General features: G+C 39.0%; 1 protein-coding gene across 3 annotated transcripts; it reads left to right on the top strand.

Moving 5' to 3' along the window:
• The first annotated feature begins 6,797 nt into the window (after positions 1-6,797).
• LOC126106431 (longitudinals lacking protein, isoforms N/O/W/X/Y-like) lies at positions 6,798-13,198 on the top strand. Of its 3 annotated transcripts, none has more exons than XM_049912711.1 (2): positions 6,798-6,888; positions 11,570-13,198. In XM_049912711.1, the coding sequence occupies exon 2, from the start codon at positions 11,849-11,851 to the stop codon at positions 13,154-13,156; it is 1,308 nt and encodes a 435-aa protein (XP_049768668.1). In that variant the 5' UTR covers positions 6,798-6,888; positions 11,570-11,848; the 3' UTR covers positions 13,157-13,198. The 3 variants fall into 3 exon arrangements, with proteins under 3 accessions (XP_049768668.1, XP_049768666.1, XP_049768667.1); XM_049912709.1 differs by lacking the exon at positions 6,798-6,888 and adding an exon at positions 6,955-7,212; XM_049912710.1 differs by lacking the exon at positions 6,798-6,888 and adding an exon at positions 7,236-10,018.
• Positions 13,199-20,103: the final 6,905 nt, after the last annotated feature.

Genomic DNA, 20,103 nt, shown 5'->3' with positions numbered 1-20,103 from the left:
GATGCATCGTAAGCATAATGCTTGTATCGTATCCCATTCCTACGTGATTTACGAAAGATTTGAATTTTTTTTTTTTTTTTTGCTTCCAAGATTTGTCTAATATCAGAAGACACAGATGTTTCAAAAAATGATCCTAAAATAAGCGCAAGTAGGGATAAAATCACGAATCCAATGGCAAGCTACAACACATTCGTGAAGAGACACATACTATGTTGGATAGAACTGCAGTTTACCACATTGATATCAAAGGAATACAAACACACATATTCACACGTAAGCAGCACAGACATGTACCTCTACGTGCAAAAGGGATCGACGCCTCATTTGTCGTTCCTTAGGTCTACTGTGTTTTAGTTATTGTCGCCTGTTGCCACAAGTACGACCATCATCTTTATATTATTCTACGTGGGACAAGCAACAGGCAGACATTAGGAGAAATATGCTCTGCTTGTGAACCTCAAGTCCTCAAAGCCAAAAACAATGTCAAAAGTGCTGTCTTATGTTAAATGTGTCATTAGAGACTTTTGATCCACTGACATATTCTCTAGTTTATTAGTATTGGGGAAATGCTGTATCTTCTGTTTTAAAAGGTGGAATATGTTGTCACTTATCCCACATTTTATTTATATGCCTTCACTTACCTCAGCAATGTATGCACTGATGGAAACAAAAAACATTGTGACAAAACCTGTAAGCCTGATTGTTCTAATATAATGAATTAGGAGCAAACAGCTTATTTTCGTCTTTCCACCTTGCAGCACGTTTCTCCTTCATTGACATGCTAATCTGGCTTAACGACAATTCAATGCATCTTTTTTTAAAAAAAATATCGCGATCCTATAGTCTTCAAAATTTGTTTGTCGTTCTTCACTTGATCCTTCTGATATAGTTTCTGTTGCTGTCTGTACTTAAAATGATAAGCACTTTCCTTGTATCGTAATAGTTTTGGACGAAGTCTAGCAATTTGCACATTCTGGCACTTCACACACTTTTGCCAAACACGAATAACTGCACATAATCTAACCACTTCATCATCAAAGCAGGGCTCTGTTGACGATTCAGATAAACCTGGCACTGATATACGGAGAGTTGAACTGGCTGCTTCTGTGTCACAGGAGTATTTTACAACTTTAGACGGATTGCCGAATCTTTGTGGCAGTTTCCTCTTCATTGTCATTTGAGGTGGCTTATTAGGAATGTCGAACAGTGCAGGTACTGCATTCCACATGAATTTATTGCTGTCTGGACTCATGACCTAGTTTTGCTCGAAGTGTAGCGAACAAAACTTAACATTATTATAAAGGTAAACAGGATATTTTTTCATAAGATCGTCTCGTCTGCTATAAACTAGCCACTTTCTGCTCCTAAACCAAAACATTAATCATTAATACACATGTAGTTTGCAAGCGAATCCTGACGATACGCGGTATCTACCTCTCACAGACCTTAGAAAACCTAAAAAAAACGGCAGATATGGTATCTTCTTGTTGTTGTTGCTGCAATTTATTGCGCTACAGACGCTTGTGTTTGTAAAAAAACCACTGTACAAACCAAAATAAACAACTTCTATTGGCTTTCTCGATCGCGCCGTTTGGAGCTCTGCTGGCAACAAAATCGAGGCGAAGTGTCGCGATGGTTATGTTAGACTGTAGTCTGTGTATCTATGCTGTCATTTGTTAGATGTGTGACACCTGTCTCCGACCTATGTTGGCTTTCTGCTAGCTCCACGGTTAGCGCTTCATTTTCATTTGTCTGTTCATGGAAATCACCGCCATCTTGGCCGATTGCACCTTCTGTATTAAGATCAACAATGCGTAATTTTTGGTTAGCCAATTTGATTGTGCAAGCAATTACCAAAAAAGTTAATAAAACCAGTAGGAAATTTTTTGTGCAAATAAACCTTACATGTGAAGTCTGCAATTTACTGTGAAAACGCGTTTCCATAAATTCCTGTCAATTTGTCGAAAAATATTACGATACAAATGGTTGAAATTTTCGTAATTATTTACGCTCACTGACGGGTCAAGGCTTGGTATGATTTTTGAGTCCTGTCGATTAATAAATTTTTACTGGGGAAACGATGAGGAAAAAGGAAAGAAAGCTAACTACGACAAGTGAGGCACTACTAAGCGTAATCATGCAAGCTATTTCGTACCTTCACTGCATAGTCAAGCAGCTCACTTAAATCTCCGATTGGTGGATAAATTGGTCCTTTTAATTCTCTGCTCCGCTTTTCATATAATATGGCTGTTGTTGCACTAGTATCCATGCAGCAAGAAAATAGACAAACATTAGTTTTTCTTTTCCTCTATAATCACAGAATTTTTGTGCATGTTCATTTAACATTCTTTCAAAAAAGTCTGTTCATATTAGCTGTGACTTTGTCTTGGAAAATCGGTTGCCAAATGTGTTAGTTCTGTTGGTCGATTTCAGAATAACGGTGCTGGGGGTAGGGAGGCAGCCCAACAACTAACACAAAGAGTATGAATCGACATTAAATTTACGTAATGAGAGATAATTACTACTTGCAATACTGGAATTAAAGCATGAATTCTTGTTGAAACTAAACTTGGTAGCATGAACAGTCTTCTTCGCAACGTAAGAAAAATACAATGCAACTTACCAATACTAGTCACACAAACTGTACTTTGCAGCAAACTTAGTGCTTAACAAAAAGTCAATTGTTGATCATTACACATATATATTTAGTGGAATTCACATTTAAGTTACGGTGATATTGTTTTACCCTCAATTTTTCTGTGGTTGCCGATCATATAGTCCATCTATTAAATCTTTATGACTACCGTATATACATAGACGTCTTGCAGGATGGAACAAATTATTGCCTCCTCTTATGATGTTGTTGTTGTTGTGGTCTTCAGTCCATGCTACCCTGTCCTGTGCAAGCTTCTTCATCTCCCACTACTTACTGCAACCTACATCCTTCTGAATCTGCTTAATGTATTCATCTCTTGGTCTCCCTCTACGATTTTTACTCTCCACGCTGCCCTCCAATGCTAAATTTGTGATCCCTTGATGCCTCAGAACATGTCCTACTAACCGGTCCCTTCTTTTTGTCAAGTTGTGCCACATACTCCTCTTCTCCCCAATTCTATTCAATACTTCATCATTAGTTATGTAATCTACCCATCTAATCTTCAGCATACTTCTGTAGCACCACATTTCGAAAGCTTCTATTCTCTTCTTGTCCAAACTATTCATCCTCCATGTTTCACTTCCATACATGGCTACACTCCATACAAATACTTTCAGAAACGACTTCCTGACACTTACTTCTATACTTGATGTTAACAAATTTCTCTTCTTCAAAAACGATTTCCTTGCCATTGCCAGTCTACATTTTATATCTTCTCTACTTCGACCATCATCAGTTATTTTGCTCCCCAAATAGCAAACCTCCTTTACTACTTTAAGCGTCTCATTTCCTAATCTAATTCCCTCAGCATCACCCAACTTAATTCGACTACATTCCATTATCCTCGTTTTGCTTTTGTTGATGTTCATCTTAAATCCTCCTTTCAAGACACTGTCGATTCCGTTCAACTGCTCTCCGAATTTTTCTTTTGTTTCCTTTACTGCTTGCTCAATATACAGATTGAATAACATCGGGGAGAGGCTACAACCCTGTCTTACTCCCTTCCCAACCACTGCTTCCCTTTCATGTCCCTCGACTCTTATAACTGCCATCTGGTTTCTGTACAAATTGTAAATAGCCTTTCGCTCCCTGTATTTTACCCCTACCACCTTTAGAATTTGAAAGAGAATATTCCAGTCAACATTGTCAAAAGCTTTCTCTAAGTCTACAAATGCTAGAAACATAGGTTTTCCTTTCCTTAATCTTTCTTCTAAGATAAGTCCTAAGGTCAGTATTGCCTCATGTGTTCCAGTATTTCTACGGAATCCAAACTGATCTTCCCCGAGGTCGGCTTTTATCAGTTTTTCCATTCGTCTGCAAAGAGTTCCCGTTAGTATTTTGCAGCTGTGGTTTATTAAACCGATAGTTCGGTAATTTTCACATCTGTCAACACCTGCTTTCTTTGGGATTGGAATTATTATATTCTTCTTGAAGTCTGAGGGTATTTCGCCTGTCTCATACATCGTGCTCACCAGATGGTAGAGTTTTGTCATGACTGGCTCTCCCAAGGCCGTCAGTAGTTCTAATGGAATGTTGTCTACTACCGGGGCGTTGTTTCGACTCAGGTCTTTCAGTGCTCTGTCAAACTCTTCACGCAGTATCGTATCTCCCATTTCATCTTCATCTACATCCTCTTCCATTTCCATAATATTGTCCTCAAGTACATCGCCCTTGTATAGGCCCTCTATATACTCCTTCCACCTTTCTGCTTTCCCTTCTTTGCTTAGAACTGGGTTTCCGTCTGAGCTCTTGATATTCATACAAGTGGTTTTCTTTTCTCCAAAGGTCTCTTTAATTTTCCTGTAGGCAGTATCTATCTTACCTCTAGTGAGATAAGCCTCTACATCCTTACATTTGTCCTCTAGCCATCCCTGCTTAGCCATTTTGCACTTCCTGTCGATCTAATTTATGAGACGTTTCCATTCCTTTTTGCCTGCTTCATTTACTGCATTTTTATATTTTCTACTTTCATCAATTAAATTCAATATTTCTTATGTTACCTAAGGATTTCTACTAGCCCTAGTATTTTTACCTACTAGATCCTCTGCTGCCTTTACTACTTCATCTCTCAAAGCTACCCATTCTTCTTCTACTGTATTTCTTTCCCCCATTCTTGTCAAATGTTCCCTTATGCTCTCCCTGAAACTCTGTACAACCTCTGGTTCTTTCAGTTTATCCAGGTCCCATCTACTTAAATTCCCACCTTTTTGCAGTTTCTTCAGTTTTAATCTACAGTTCATAACCAATAATCTATCTGATACATTCTAGTATCTCCAGGCTTCTTCCATGTATACAACCTTCTTTCATGATTCTTGAACCAAGTGTTAGCTATGATTAAGTTGTGCTCTGTGCAAAGCTCTACCAGGCGGCTTCCTCTTTCATTTCTTAGCCCCAATCCATATTCACCTACTATGTTTCCTTCTCTCCCTTTCCCTACTCTCGAATTCCAGCGACCCATGACTTCACTACCTGAATAATTTCTTTTATCTCCTCATACATTTCATCAATCTCTTCGTCACCTGCGGAGCTAGTTGGCATATAAACTTGTACTACTGTAGTAGGCGTGGGCTTCGTGTCTATCTTGGCCACAATAATGCGTTCACTATGCTGTTTGTAGTAGATTACCCACACTCCTATTTTTTTTATTCATTATTAAACCTACTCCTGCATCACCCCTATTTGATTTTGTGTTTATAACCCTGCATTCACCTGACCAAAAGTCTTGTTACTCCTGCCACCGAACTTCACTAATTCCCACTATATCTAACTTTAACCTATCCATTTCCCTTTTTAAATTTTCTAATCTACCTGCCCAGTTAAGGGATCTGACATTCCACACTCCGATCCGTAGAACGGCAGTTTTCTTTTTCCTGATAACAATGTCCTCTTGAGTAGTCCCCGCCTCTAGATCCGAATGGGGGACTATTTTACCTCTGGAATATTTTACCCAAGAGGACATCATCATCATGGACAGTAAAGCTGCATGCCCTTGGGAAAAATTACGGCCGTAGTTTTCCTCGCTTTCAGCCGTTCGCAGTACCAGCACAGCAAGGACATTTAGGTTAATGTTGCAAGGCCAGATCAGTCAATCATCCAGACTGTTGCCCCTGCAACTACTGAAAAGGCTGCTGCCCCTCCTTATGAACCACACGTTTGTCTGGCCTCTCAACACATACCCCTCTGATGTGGTTGCACCTACGGTACGGCCATCTGTATTGCTGAGGCACGCAAGCCTCCCCACCAATGGCAAGGTCCATGGTTCATGTGGTAACCTCTTATGATTGCAGGTAAAAATCATGTCTCTATGATAACCCTTAATATACATATATATTTTTGCATGCATTGTTACATTTATCATTTACTACACATGTTGTTGATGGACCAGTAAAATTACACATCTTTTTTGTGATATCTAAAATACAAGCATTCTCAAGGGAGAATGAAACAAAAGTTGTTAAAAAAATTGAATGTTCTCCTGAGATTGTCTTTTGTTACAAAGATAATTTTAAAAGCTTATCTTTGCCATCTTCTGCAGCGATGGACCAATTTCTTATTACTAATGAGGAAAATAAAAAAGGTGTTACACAAACTCGCTGAAGTATTACGGGAGAAAAAGATATGACATGGTGTTCGATGTTTAGTGAATGATTTAAATGCAGTTTGCCATCTAATCATTTCGTTACATTACATCAGAACTTGTTCCATAGATCACGAATACGACATTTCGTAATGATGTGGAACATGTCATTTTGACGTAAGTTTTCATTATGCTTTTTTTCAGTTACTGCTTCATATCTAAAAATTCATCTAAGGAGTAGAAGGAGTTGTCATTCAGAAACCTTACTTTGTTTTTAAATTTTGGATTGCTTTCTGTCAGACTATTAATATTATTTGGCACATGACCAAAGATTTTTGTCGCATCATAATTCACCCCTTTTTGTGCCGACGTCAGATTTAACCCAGAATAGTGAAGATCATTCTTTCTTCTGTAGTGTTGTAGTATGCATTTCACTGCTATTTTTGGATTGGGATGGGTTCTTTACAAATGAATTAATCTATGTTCAGTTTCATTACTACAAATAAGCAATACACATACGTCACTGCAGTACTTCAACAACGAAGTTCACTGGCGCCGGCGCAGCAGCAAATCAAAGTTAGATTGAAATTTAATGGACGTGTACTATTTAAATTTCCAGTTTCGACTCGTTCCAGTGACTTGAAAAATTTCTCTGGTAGGTGCCGGCACGCCGTTTCCGCCGAAATTAAGCTCTGATCACCGCAGACAGAGCGTTGCATGTTGACTGTTCTATTTAATCTTCCCCGAATTGTTGGTAGCAGTGTCTTTTGACAGGTAGAGTGGTAACCACTCTGGCTGCGAATATAAATTTGTGCGTCGGCAGTATATTATTGTGGAGGCAGTTGTTTCAGTGTTGAATTTGAAATAACTGTGCGCCGTCGGAATGAAAACACCTTTCCTGATGACAGGACACAAGGCTTTCGCAATGATTTTTATGCCACCAGTCATTCGGTGTCGGATTATGTTTACAGTTTGAGAGGTAATTCATTAAAGCAGCGCCGATTGTCCCAGAAAAATACGGTAGTTAAACAGAAAAGTAGTACTTAACCGATCTCAGGATACACGCAAATTTTTAATTTCGCCTGGCCGTATATACGAAGTATTCACTGATGTCCATTTTGGAGCAAATAATTTGCGATCTCTTAACAGAAATTAATACGCCAACATGTTACTATAATGCATTTCTTTGATCTCCTTATGCAAAAACTGTACTTTATAATTTGAATTGTCCGTTCACAAAAGTGCATCATCTCGTCATATGTAATTACATGGCGGACACCATGTTTACTGATAAAATTTGTTAGTAACAATTAATTATAGCACGAGAGTGACAAGTACAACATACAAATGTAAAGTTATTTGCATTATCTTGAAGTGAATCCAACTTTTGCACAGACAGTAACAAAATTACTGCTATAAAAATCGTTGATAAACTACTCGCAGACTAAAACTGTTTTGGAATAGAGACAAGTTGTTTCTCTTTGACAACCCAGTGTATATCTGTACAACATATTTGTATAATTTATGTGGAGACCATGATTTATGGTAATTGACCTTGGCAACAAGTGAGTATTTGAGCTTCCCTTGCTGTACTTAATATCTTTATGGTTTGAGCAAGGGCTTAATTAACCACAAGGCTTATTGGTCCTCTTTAATTTTATACTTTAAATGATGTCATCAACTTCTAGCAAATGTAGATCTACAGCCAGTATACATTCCTTAAATGGCATCATTTACCACTCTCAACTGTAATTGTTTTTGCTGTGCCATTGCAATTTTGACTTATGTGCCATTGTCGAGCACAAGATAACTTTTAAGTGACACAGCTATAGTTCATAAGAGCTGCCAGAGGTCAACTAAAATTGGAAGCTGGTTACTTATCCTTTGCTATTTAGTTGTGACTGTTGACATGTGTCAAAGCATCTGACTTGGTACTGTGCAAATGCTTATTAATAAAAATACAGTCAAACGGGGTGTCTAATGAAACTTGTTACTGGACTGAAGTAGTCTTCGTAGGAACGATGCAGCATTTCATGTTCGATGGAGAGTCACTGGCATGTGTGGAAGTAACTTTGTGCGTGCTCCATGGAATTGCTATTCTCATTGTGTATTAAAGACTGGCAGACAAAATTAACACTAACCTTGGAGTCTGCCGATGATGCAGTTGACTGTAATGAAGCACTGTTTAAAGAAAGTAGCATAAATATTCAATCAAATAAATATTCAAACTGTTGCAAAAAGGCTGGCAACTTGAATTAAAAATTTAGAAATGTAAAATTGTGCACTGGTAAAATTTTACTTACAGTAGCAGTGGTGGCATAGTGTGCTCATGTTGGCAACAACTGGCCATGGAGTAAATAATTAATGCTGTTCCTGCTCTGTGGTTGAAAGGTCCTTGTATGCGCCCTTGTGCAATCAGTGAATTAATTATCCTTGTAAAGATAACATTTCATATCAAAACATTTGCATTAACGTGAATGTCAGATAATTTTCAGCTGCCACTGCATACATCAGCACACTACACTGCTGCTGTCATAAGTAAAATTTAACCTGTGCACTTCACAAAACAAAAAATTAGGGTGCTATGACTGTAACACAGAGTCAACTGAGGTCAGTCAATTTGTACAAATGCTTGGGTGTAACAGTTTGTGAGTGTAAAAATTGAATGATAACACAGGCACAGCCATTGGTCAAGGAGGTGGCAGACATCGGTTCTGTGGTAGTAAGAAGGGACATTGTAAAGAGTCCACAAAAGAGATTTGTTACAAAAACACTCATGCTCTTTGAATATTGCTTGCACGCGTGCAACCTGTACTGAACAGAATTGACAAGGAGTTTTGAATATGTACTAAGAAGGGCAGCTTGAATGGTCACAGATGATTTGGAGTTGTGAGGAAGAATCACGAAAATGCTTGAATATGATGATGTCCCATACTCCAAGGAGTGTAGGGATGATGCGAGAGACCCGCACCGCCGACTAGGCAAGGTCGTAGCAGAGGTGGTATGCCATTGCCTTTCTTGAATATAGACACAAACTATCTTGCAAAAGCCTATTAAAATCCACGAACCACCATTAAGTGGGAAATATAGGAAAATAGTACAGCTTCCTAAGGAACACTCCCGCAGGGACCACAAAGACAAAATTACAGCATGCACAAAGGTATTCGAGCCACCAGTTCTTCGACAGCCCCATCCACAGATGGTATGAAAGAAACCCTAATACTTGATCTAGTAGGACGCATGCAATGTCATATCACAGCTGTAGAAAGTAAGTTTTAATTTTATGATAAAGGCTTTTCTGTTATTTCAGTTACTTTATGGCTTGAACATTTCAAGAGTGGGACTCTGTTTGACAGATACTAGAAAGTTGGGGGATTAATACTTTGAAACTTGTAGCAGTTAATAAAGGACACTGTGACAAAGGTGTATTTTTATGTACTATAATAACTGTCATGGGTAAGCCACAAGAAAGCAAACATATGTCAAAGACATTGTTTTAAGTAACTTTAGGATGAACTAACACGTTTTGAGTGATCTCCCCATTCACCATGCTTTAATATTATTCAGTCATTGTGGCATGTAGTGGAAGACACAGTTAAGCACCAGCCCCACCTTTCTTCATAATGCACTAGGGAATGGTATAGAATCCAAATGATTGACATTCACAATTTAGATACATCGCTCCTCAGCCAGATTCAGGCTGTTGCCAATGAAAAGTGTTGTTCCACTTCAGTGGCAGTCAACCTGGTCCCTACAGCCCCACTAATGGGCAGTCCAGCTTTCAGGTGGGTGCTAGGCTGTAATGGTTTTAAAAAACATTTTCATTTTAAGTCTTGACAAAATTTTGACAAAATATTAGATAAATAATAATAATTATTATTATTAGTGGAGATGCTTTAACTTGATGTAACTCTGCTGTATAAATTTTATTCAGTAAAGTTACTTCCCTACTTTTTATATCACCATATTTGGAATCGGTGAAAATTTTACTACTAACAGAGATACAAAACTGGGCGGTAGGTACAAATGTTGACTGCCCCTGTTCTACTTCACATGAGGGCTGCTCATAAATTACCCTCAGATTGGATATATGTCTCGATAGTACTTCTCTACTTAGTCGCCCCCAAATTCAAATATTTGTTACACCGTGACATCAGCTTCTTTGTCCCTTCATCAAAGAATGGTGCCACGCAGTACTTCAGCTAGTTGCTGACAAAATCCTTGAGGTCATTGTCAGTCAAAAAGTGCTGAGTAGCCAGCCAGGCTTTTATTTCGGGGAAGAGATGAAAATTGCTTGTTTCCAAATCTGAACTATAGGGATGACGACGAAAAATCTCACAGCCAAAAAGAGTGAACTTTTCCTTTCTATGATTCCCAATATACGGTCACACATTGTTGTGAAGGACAATTATTCCTTTAGCAATCATCTCTCCTGGTTTGATTTGGATTGTCTTTCGGAGTTTCACATGAGCCCGACAATAAACCTGTGATGTCACAGTATTCTCAGGAATTACTCTCATGAAATCTATTGTTGGAATTCCTTTGCAGCTCCAAACAACTGTAACCACTATTGTGCTTTCATAGAGTCTGCTTGAATTTTTTTGGCTTTCTGGGAAAATGAGTGTACATCAAATTTTTGGACTGCTCCTTAGTTTCAGAGTTCACATACCGTACCCACGTCTTGTTCCCAGTAACAATTCTGTCCAGAAATTTCTTCTCTTCATGGTAATGCTGAATATCAAAGATGAACCCACTCTAAGTTTTTTGAACATCAGTTAAACATTTTAATACCCACTGTGACAATGGTAAAGAGGGTTGTCCCTGAAATCAGAATCACATCTTTGGAAACTATGAATAGTTTCATGGTGCACAAGTTCGTCAGTTACGTCTGCACGTCTTCCTTGACCATTTCCATTGTTTACATCTGTGCGACCAGCCTCAAATTTTCTGCACCAGTCCCTCACAGCTCCTACACTCATAACCCCATGACACAACCGATGACAAATCTTGACTCATTCTGCTTGCAGGAAGCGAATAATGAAACAAAGCGTAACTGTGAGGAGACTGAACAGCACAGTCCATTTCGTGCACTTGCTGCTTACACACTGATGAATGCGGCAGAGAACTGACTGACGCAACATGACCTTCAAAGTCTCCTTTTTGAACCGTGCAAGTGCCATGAAGCTTTAAACATTTGTTTATTTTTAATACCTAATAGGGGTTAATGTATGAATAGTCCTCATATTAGTTGCACAGAGTAAAGATTTTGATTCTTTCATATACTACAAGGTGCCTTTATTACGAAAGTGTGCTTTATTGATGCTTTCTTTTCACAGGATGGATTTATGGTGCTACAAAAACATATCCACGTAGAGTACCAGAAGGATTCAATCAATTCGCTGTAAATGAGCAACAGAATCCAGTCTGACCTGAGAGCAGATATCCTGTTAACTTGGCAGTGTAAATGTAATATGCAATTGTGAATACCACTTTGGAAGAGGCAGTACACAATAGTTGACACCCGTGTGTATCCAAATAAACAATAAATAAACAAATAAATACAGTTTTGCAGTAAAAGTTGTTGGTACAGTGTGCAAGCTAGTTACAAGTGAAACATGGAAGCAAATGGTAATGTATGTTTGAGGTGGAACAACCACCAGAGCACAGTACTTTCTGTCTTTGAAACCCTTTTAGACAGCGGAACACTTGTCGACTGCACTATCGCAGCCGAAGGTCGTTGCTTGAAAGCTCACCGAGTGATCCTTTCATCGTGTAGCCCTTTCTTTGCACTGTTGTTCAGCCAGCACTATGAGAAACACCCGATAGTTGTACTGAAAGACATCAGATTTCAGGAACTGAGAGCTGTGGTGGATTACATGTACCGTGGTGAGGTCAACATTTCCCAGGATCAGCTGGGAGGTCTCCTGCAGGCGGCAAAGTTGCTGCAAATAAAAGGCTTGTCAGACAGTGGTGAGAGTAGAGTAGATGGGAAGGTGGAAGTGGACAAAACTAAGGAAATGTGCTCTTCAGTCCTACAGAGTGGCGCAGCAGTTGAGCAATCTGCAGAACCTGCAACAGTCACTCAGTTCCCACCAGACACAGAGGTAGTTGATCTATCAGATGACAGTTTACCATCTCCTGACGCACAGGAAACTCTCAGTACAAAAGAACAAAATACGTCACCAATCGATTGTGCTCTCAGGGCTTCGCACAGTTTATCTGCTCGCCACGAGAACAAAATTGGGAATAGTTCTTCTACAACCGAAAATCACCTGAGCACTGTACACGGTACATCCGATGAACCACAGGTTACTTCAACGATTTCAGCACATGCTTTAACACCGTTGACTTCTGCAGCATTTCCAAAGTCCGTGCTGGAAAATAACTTGCCAGATGTTCCAGAGAACAAGACTGATAGAATAAAATGTGAAAATACTCTACTGCCAAAAGCAGCTTCAGAGCAGACAGCAGTTACATTAAAAGGTCCTCTCCAGAAACCAGGAGCACTTACAGAAACACCAGTTAAAAGTGAAAGTGAGTTAATGGACACTGACGACAACTTTGCTGACGATGTTTCGCGTAATTTTACATTTAATGATGTGGACTGTGCAGCGCACCGAGAACAGCAGTCACCTAGTGACAGGGCGAACTTTCTCAGTGAGGGAATGAGTATTGAAAGTGTGGTCGACTGGACGTGTGACATTTATTCGGGCCTCCCCCAGTCAAAAAGACCTTGTTTCTCCAGGTGCAGAGTTTGTGGCAAGGTGTACAAGTACAACAGGAATTTAACAAAACATTTAAAATATGAATGTGGGAAAGAACCACAGTTTTGTTGTCCATACTGTCCAGCAAGGTATACTCAGAATGGAACACTGAGGAAGCATCTCGAAAAACATCATCAAAGTAGTGGGAGTGTCAAGTAATGTAACAGATTAAATGTGAAAACTTTAATTAAAAAAAAAAAAGGAAAATAGTGGTGGATAAATTTCCCCTGCTACCAGTACAAATGTGCTTCCAAAAGTCTCACAGTGTGTAAGTGGACAAGTAGTTTGATAATACTGTCTCAAACATCAATGTTGCTCCCCAATTACATTCAAACCTTTAATGTCTGCATGCAGAAAACAGTGTTAAAGTTAGGAGTTTATTAGAATAGAGACCAAAAGGAAATCATATACTGTTGTCAGAAGTTACAGTTTGTTTTCAAGCAAAGAGAATACACATATTATCATACTAATGATATAGTGGTGATGCAAGATGACTGGAAACAAATGTGCACGCCATATCTGCAGAATGATTAAAGTGTTTTCTATGAATTACGCTTTCTTTCAAAATGGTTTTCATGCTATTTTTTCCATTAATTATACTAATGGCATTTCTTGGACACAATGATTAAGAGAACAGACCTCCTTTCGTCAATACTATGAAGTCCTCAGTGGCTGAGAAAAAAACAAATTACAGATGATTCTTGCTAAGATGTCAAATTTCAAGTGCTAAATATGTGCATATTGAAGAAACCTTGCTCTGACGAATGGAGGGAAGTCCCGAGGCATAATAGCACATATCTCTTAATGTTTGTCAGTGAGTAGTGCCCCGCCTACTCATTAATTGTTCATTATTGGAGAAACATCTTTTTAAAAGTGTCAGTGGGGTGGGAGGGAGTGCAGGCAATGCTTTAGACTATAACTATAGCACCACTGAGGATAACATTAGACACGTCACTGAAAATGCACTTCACACTAACATGATCGTCATGATGTTTTTAAGCAATTCAACAAGCACTGGACAGAGAATGTAAATGCCAAGCTGGGACATTAATTTGGAGTCAGAGACATTCATACATAGTTGTGATTGATACATTACCCCTCCTTCTGTTCTATCAAACACAACATGGCCTCTGTCAAGATGCTTCTTGTTAGAAAAATGGCTCTGAGCACTATGGGACTTAACTTCTGAGGTCATCAGCCCCTAGAACTTAGAACTACTTAAACCTAACTAACCTAAGGATATAACGCACACCCATGCCTGAGGTAGGATTCGAACCTGCGACCATAGCTGTTGCGCGGTTCCAGACTGTGGTGCCTAGAACCGCTCGACCACACCAGTGCTTCTTGTTAGAGGTTATGATTTGATTTATTCCGGGAAATAAAACAACAGTGGTCTTAGCCCTCTGTTGCGCGTACCAAAACTACTTTCATTCTGTTATGTCATATGGGATCATATCCTTGGGTAACTTGTCAAAAGTGTGCAATAAGACTCATTTGTGGTGTAAATTCAAGTACAGCATGTTGAAATCTGTTCAAGGAACTTTGTATTCTAACCACTGTCTCTCAGTAAATTTATTTCTTAATCAGATTTGTTACAAGTAATATGTCTCATTTCCAACCAATAGCTGAATACATAGTATGAATTCTAGGAATATGAACACACTAAATAAAGACCTCAAATCGCTTACCTTGGTACAAAAAGGGGTCCAATCTTCAGAAACACACATTTTCAATAAATTACCAGCAACCATTAAAAACTTGGTTTCCGATAAAGCACAGTTTAAACAGAGTTTGAAAGACTTTTTGCTAGGCAACTCCAACTCTATAGATGAATACCTTAACAGGGATTGTTAGACCAGCTTAAGTAAACACGTCTGTTAGATTTCAGTTTTGACAGCACGTAGTCACAACAGTCAGGATTAGGTACTTTGTGTATGGTAAATTTATTAAAAGTGAGTAACTAAATTTCATTCAGACAGTGTATTAATTCTGTAATTATTAGCAGTTCCACTTCATTGTATTCACACATTTTATTATGCTCAAACATTTTCTGATTTTTATTTGAGATTTTCTGACTTGTTCCACATCCAAGAAAATTGCCTCATTTGTGGGGTCTGTGGATTGACAACTGAACCCAATCTGATCCAAGTTTGTTGTGCTGTATCTCTCCCTGTTGTTCTAGTAAAGCTGGCCAGTACGCTTGAACTCCCTAGTAGGAGACCCTTTACTATATCTCTGATAGAATCCGTTCAGGAATTAGTGAGCAAAATATTTTGTGCCTTTTGGCTTCTAGTGCTCTGCATCGGAGATTAGATGTGGCGCAGTTTCAGCACCCCTATTTTACAGTCTACACTTAGGGGCTTTCTCTATACCCATCAAATGCAGATGTTTTCTGAAGTTCCTATGGCCACTATGAGACCTACCATATTTGTTAAAGGTTACTCATAACAATTTGGCAGAAGCATTTCATTTGACCAAAACAGTAACAACCTAATCAATCATAGTAATTACTGATGTTTTTGCTAGGGATTTTTAGCGTAAAATCTGCCTAAGAGTTGCAAGTAGAATGTTGTGACTGTAGATAACAGTCACTAGAAAAGCAAACCACTGTAGTTGGACAGAAACATATATATGAAAGAATGTTCATTTAGAATTTCCACCACACCTTAAGAAGCCTCAGAAATACAAAGCATGAACTTGTAATGAAAATACAGAAAAATGGAAGAGCAAGGGGAGTTGTAGCAGATGTGTTATGCATATGTAAACCGGCCAACAAAAGGAAATATTCTGATGCAGTTAAAGAAAATATTAATAAAGTTACAATGGCTCAACTGAAGAATTAAATACTGATGTAAGTAAAGCTGATTGTTGTGTATAAAAGTGGATCTCTGTGGACACTGTATGCACAAAAATAAAGTTCCAGGGCATAGACAAAAATGCACTGAACAACTCTTGGTGCTGTGATTCAGACATTTGCACTTTTGACAGTGTGCACTCTCCCAACAGTGATGGTTTTAAACTAAATTAATCAGAGACAGCACTAATAAGACATAGTCAAGCAGGAAATTATTTATGTGATGATTTGAGTACTGATTTTATCTTCTTGGATAGTAATGATTGGGGGCACCTAGAGTTCCACATGTCCAGCTCTGTTTCCCCCTCCCTCAGTAACAAGAGTTGGACATAGTGCAGATCTCTTTCCTTCAGTACTCAATCTGAAGTTTGGTGGCTAGCAGCAGATCTCCAGTCTTCACATTTCTCTGCCATCTGACTTACATCCAAAATCTTTCATAATTCGATCTATGTACTTCAGTTGTCTTCCTCTGGCCCTTCTTGCACTGAAATTTCTCTCTGTTATTATTTTTAAGAGCCTCTCGTCTCTCAGTAGATACAGATAAGAAATAATCTGAACTGTTCTGCTTATGATGTTCCAAAAACATCTCTTCAATCCCACTCTTTTATGGACTTATCAGTCCATTTGATTTTCAAGCTGCACCTGTAACACCATATCTCAAAAGAAGTCACTATCTTCCTTTCCTGAGTCCAAGTCTCTCAGGCATACAGTGCTACACAGAAAACATGTTCAGAAACCTTTACCTTGTTTTGAGGATGGTCTGACAAGTTCTTGGCCTAATATTCAAAATGACAATTGATGCTGTGTCCACCAGCAGGCTCATGATAGTCAATGTGCTAAGGTGGATTTCAAGTGTGTTTTAAATAATTGAAGCGCTATCATGCAGCCTTGTCATAACCCCCATGGTCACTGGAGTCTCTCCAGATATCTGTGTACCTATGTTACACTTTGTGCCACTATAGTGCCTTATTGACCCTTAGATACTGTTTTACCTCAACAATCACTTACCTCATTAGCACATAGCGCACCTTGAGGCTGAGGTTTTTTAGAGAGGTGTGTACTTCCTTGCGGTCCAGGCAGTGAAGCCAAGACCCTCGTTCTCCGAAACATCCAACACTCCACCGCTGTGCTGCACGGTGGTCACTGAAGCATGCCCAGAGCTTACGGTGACAGAGGGCTGGTGGCACTTACCAGTCTTCAGCTCGGGAAACCAGAGGTCACCAAGCCTGTACTCAGCAAACGAATACTGAGCCCCCAAGGGACTAGGGTCATTTGGCACCACATCTGTGGAAGCCCAGTGCATTGTACTTGCAACGTAACCATTGGACACAGAGCATCGGCTCAAAAGAAGAAGACTGGATAATGGATGTAGAAGGGGAGCATATTACAGAAAAACGCAAATAAAATATTTGAAGGTTGAAACATGGCAAAAATAATGGGAAACATCTGAAAAGGGCTGTCAGGTTATCTTCTTCCCGAACATCTGGGAACGGTTGAGGCTCAGACATGTTGACCAAGTCACAGAATGGTATACATCCTGATAGGCCACGGCCCCTACCCCACATATCTGCACCTCTTTGGCCATAGCCAAAGTCATATGTGGGAATGTGGGCAACATAGATCCCCCGAATACATAACACTAAAATATGGCACGCGCGCCCGCACACGCATGCGTGCGTGCGCGCTCATGGCCGACATCAGAAAACGTACTTAGGGCAAGCTTTAAGAGACCCAGATAACTGGAGCATGCTTAACCGAATCACAGATAAAATATCAAGAGGGCTACACAAAACTGACCAGCAGCAGCAACAGCCGTATACACGATAAGAACCCAAAACACACCGTACACCACAACGTGATCCATGATCCATGGGACAACAGATACAAACACTGATACGGAAGCAGATGAGCATATAGACACAGATGGTGACATGAACACTCCAGTATCACCGGATACATATACGACATAGACATGGATCAGATGACTGCAACAATGCCACAAGTAATACAAACATGGAATTTAGAAATAAGTTAGTAATAGAAATAAAACAACACATTTTCCTGTTTGTACAAGTAAAACAAATTATTATTTAGTTATTTGGATCATTATTTTCAAATATGGAAATTGTAAAAATGTATAAGATGAAAATTGTAAAACCTGTAAACTACATACAATTTTGCATAAACGAACATATACAATGTAATAAGATGTAAATACACAAAGACAAGCGCGCAACATAGATAAGAAGCGCCCTTCAAGAAAACTAGGCTCAAGGTCATCGACCGAGGCTCATCTATCGCTTACAGTGCGGTTAAGTGGAACAAGCAATTGTAACAACAAATAATACCTTACACACAAATCACAGAGTTAATATCACAACATACATATATATAGTAGTGGCTATAGTAGGACATAATATACTAATTCAGGTGAGCCAGACTCAAAGTGTTTACCGAAGCCCTCTTGTTTGAAATAACTAGTAAAGGGACTTATTTTGCTATCTGATTTTTCCTTTTGTGAATTATTTTTCATAATAACAGTAATTTTTTCCCAATTGTACTTTATGTATCTTGTTTTTTCCTTCTTAAATCAACAATTATATTAAAAAAACAAGATGAGTACTAAAATTCTGAAAATTGTCTCGTTTCTAGTAGCAAATGAACCACTATAGTTACCAAGGTGTTGGATCACACTGTAATGTTAATAAATACCAAAAAGTTAATTGAACTTGGAAGCAAAAGTAAATAACTCGTTTTCTTCCTACAAGAGCAAAAGAGGTCACAAAATTTTCAAAACAGGAGACTAAAGGTGAAAAGGATGACTGACTCCTCATCCTGGATTTATAATTCATCTACCTCTACATCTATACTCTGCAAACCATCATGAGGTGCATGGCGGAGGGTATGTCCTTTTGTACCAGTTAGGGTTTCTTCCTGTTCCATTCACTTAGGGAGCAAGGGAAGAATGATTGTGCGTGTAGTGCAGTGATTATTCTAATCTTATCCTCACGATCCCTATTTGAGCAATACACATGGTATTGTAGTACGTTTATAAGAGTAATCAATTAACGCTGGTTATTGAAACTTTAAGACTTTCTCGGGATAGTTTACATGTATCTGTACGAGTCTTCCAGTTCAGTTCCTTCACTATCTCTGACTCTCCCATGGATCAAAAAACCTCAAAATTTTTTGCTTCATATATGAAGGGCCAAGGAAAATAACCAAGTAAGCCAGAAAAAGTGATCTGACTGTGATTACATTAATATACAAGAACACACAATACTTTCTATTTTATAAATTAAACACCTTGGGTGCATCAAATGTGAAAATACCATTACTGGCATCTGGAGTGTTCCCCCAATAAAGTAAGTAAGTTAGTTACTTTCATGTCCCATGGATCATTTTGCACGATAAATCATTATGATGTGGAACGAGTGATTTTACATCATCATCATCTTTTGTGCTTGTAATATCTGGTGTGCCAACTCGTAAATGGCAATCTCAATAGAGCAATCCTTCTCAAACTCAAACTGTGATTTGCTGAGGATATTATTGTTGCCAAGGTGAGATACTATTTTAGAATACACCACCTTCAAGAGTTCTGGACTGATGTCAGCAGTGAAATAGGTCAGTAGTTACTGACATCGCTCTTATCACCTTTCTTAAAGAGGGGTTTAACAACGGGATACTTTAGTCTCTCTAGAAAAATGGTTGGTTAGTTGGTTTAAAAGGGGGGGGGGGAGGGGGGGGAAGGGACCAAACTACGAGGTCATCGGTCCATTGTTCCGAAGAAAACAATGCCATAAACGTGAGAATAAGACAATGAGACTTACAACACAAAACAGAATGAAAGGAAAAACTACGACGACTGAAGGGCAACATACACTTAAATGGACAAAAGGGGACAAGAAAACCACAAAGCTGCAAGAAACAGGCAGAAGAGGTTAAAACAAGAAAGCAGTTTACCATGGCTGGCTGACCATGAGGATAAAAAGGAAAAGCCAGCCACTCTGCAACACATTAAAACCTCCACCCTGAAAGCACTAGGGTGGAGGACACACAGGGACAAAGAACATGTGCTAAAACTTAGAGCAAATGAACGAATAAAATGTAAAACTAAAGCTGCTGTTCAGGCACTGTTGCCCAACACCAAAAGTAGGGCGGCTAAAAGTGGGCAGTCTAGCAAGAGATGGACGACCATTTGTTTTGCGTAATGAGGTTATGCCACTCCGTCTCCCAAAGCCGCAAAAGC

This window comes from Schistocerca cancellata, chromosome 10 (assembly GCF_023864275.1).
Source record: "Schistocerca cancellata isolate TAMUIC-IGC-003103 chromosome 10, iqSchCanc2.1, whole genome shotgun sequence".
Lineage (NCBI taxonomy): Eukaryota > Metazoa > Arthropoda > Insecta > Orthoptera > Acrididae > Schistocerca > Schistocerca cancellata.
The sequence above is the reverse complement of the archived record's forward strand: the minus strand, read 5'-3'. Positions and strand labels throughout refer to the sequence as shown.

What these genes read in the sequence shown, in the direction of transcription:
- LOC126106431 (XM_049912711.1), top strand. Translation starts at nt 11,849, where the DNA reads ATGGAAGCAAATGGTAATGTATGTTTGAGGTGGAACAACCACCAGAGC.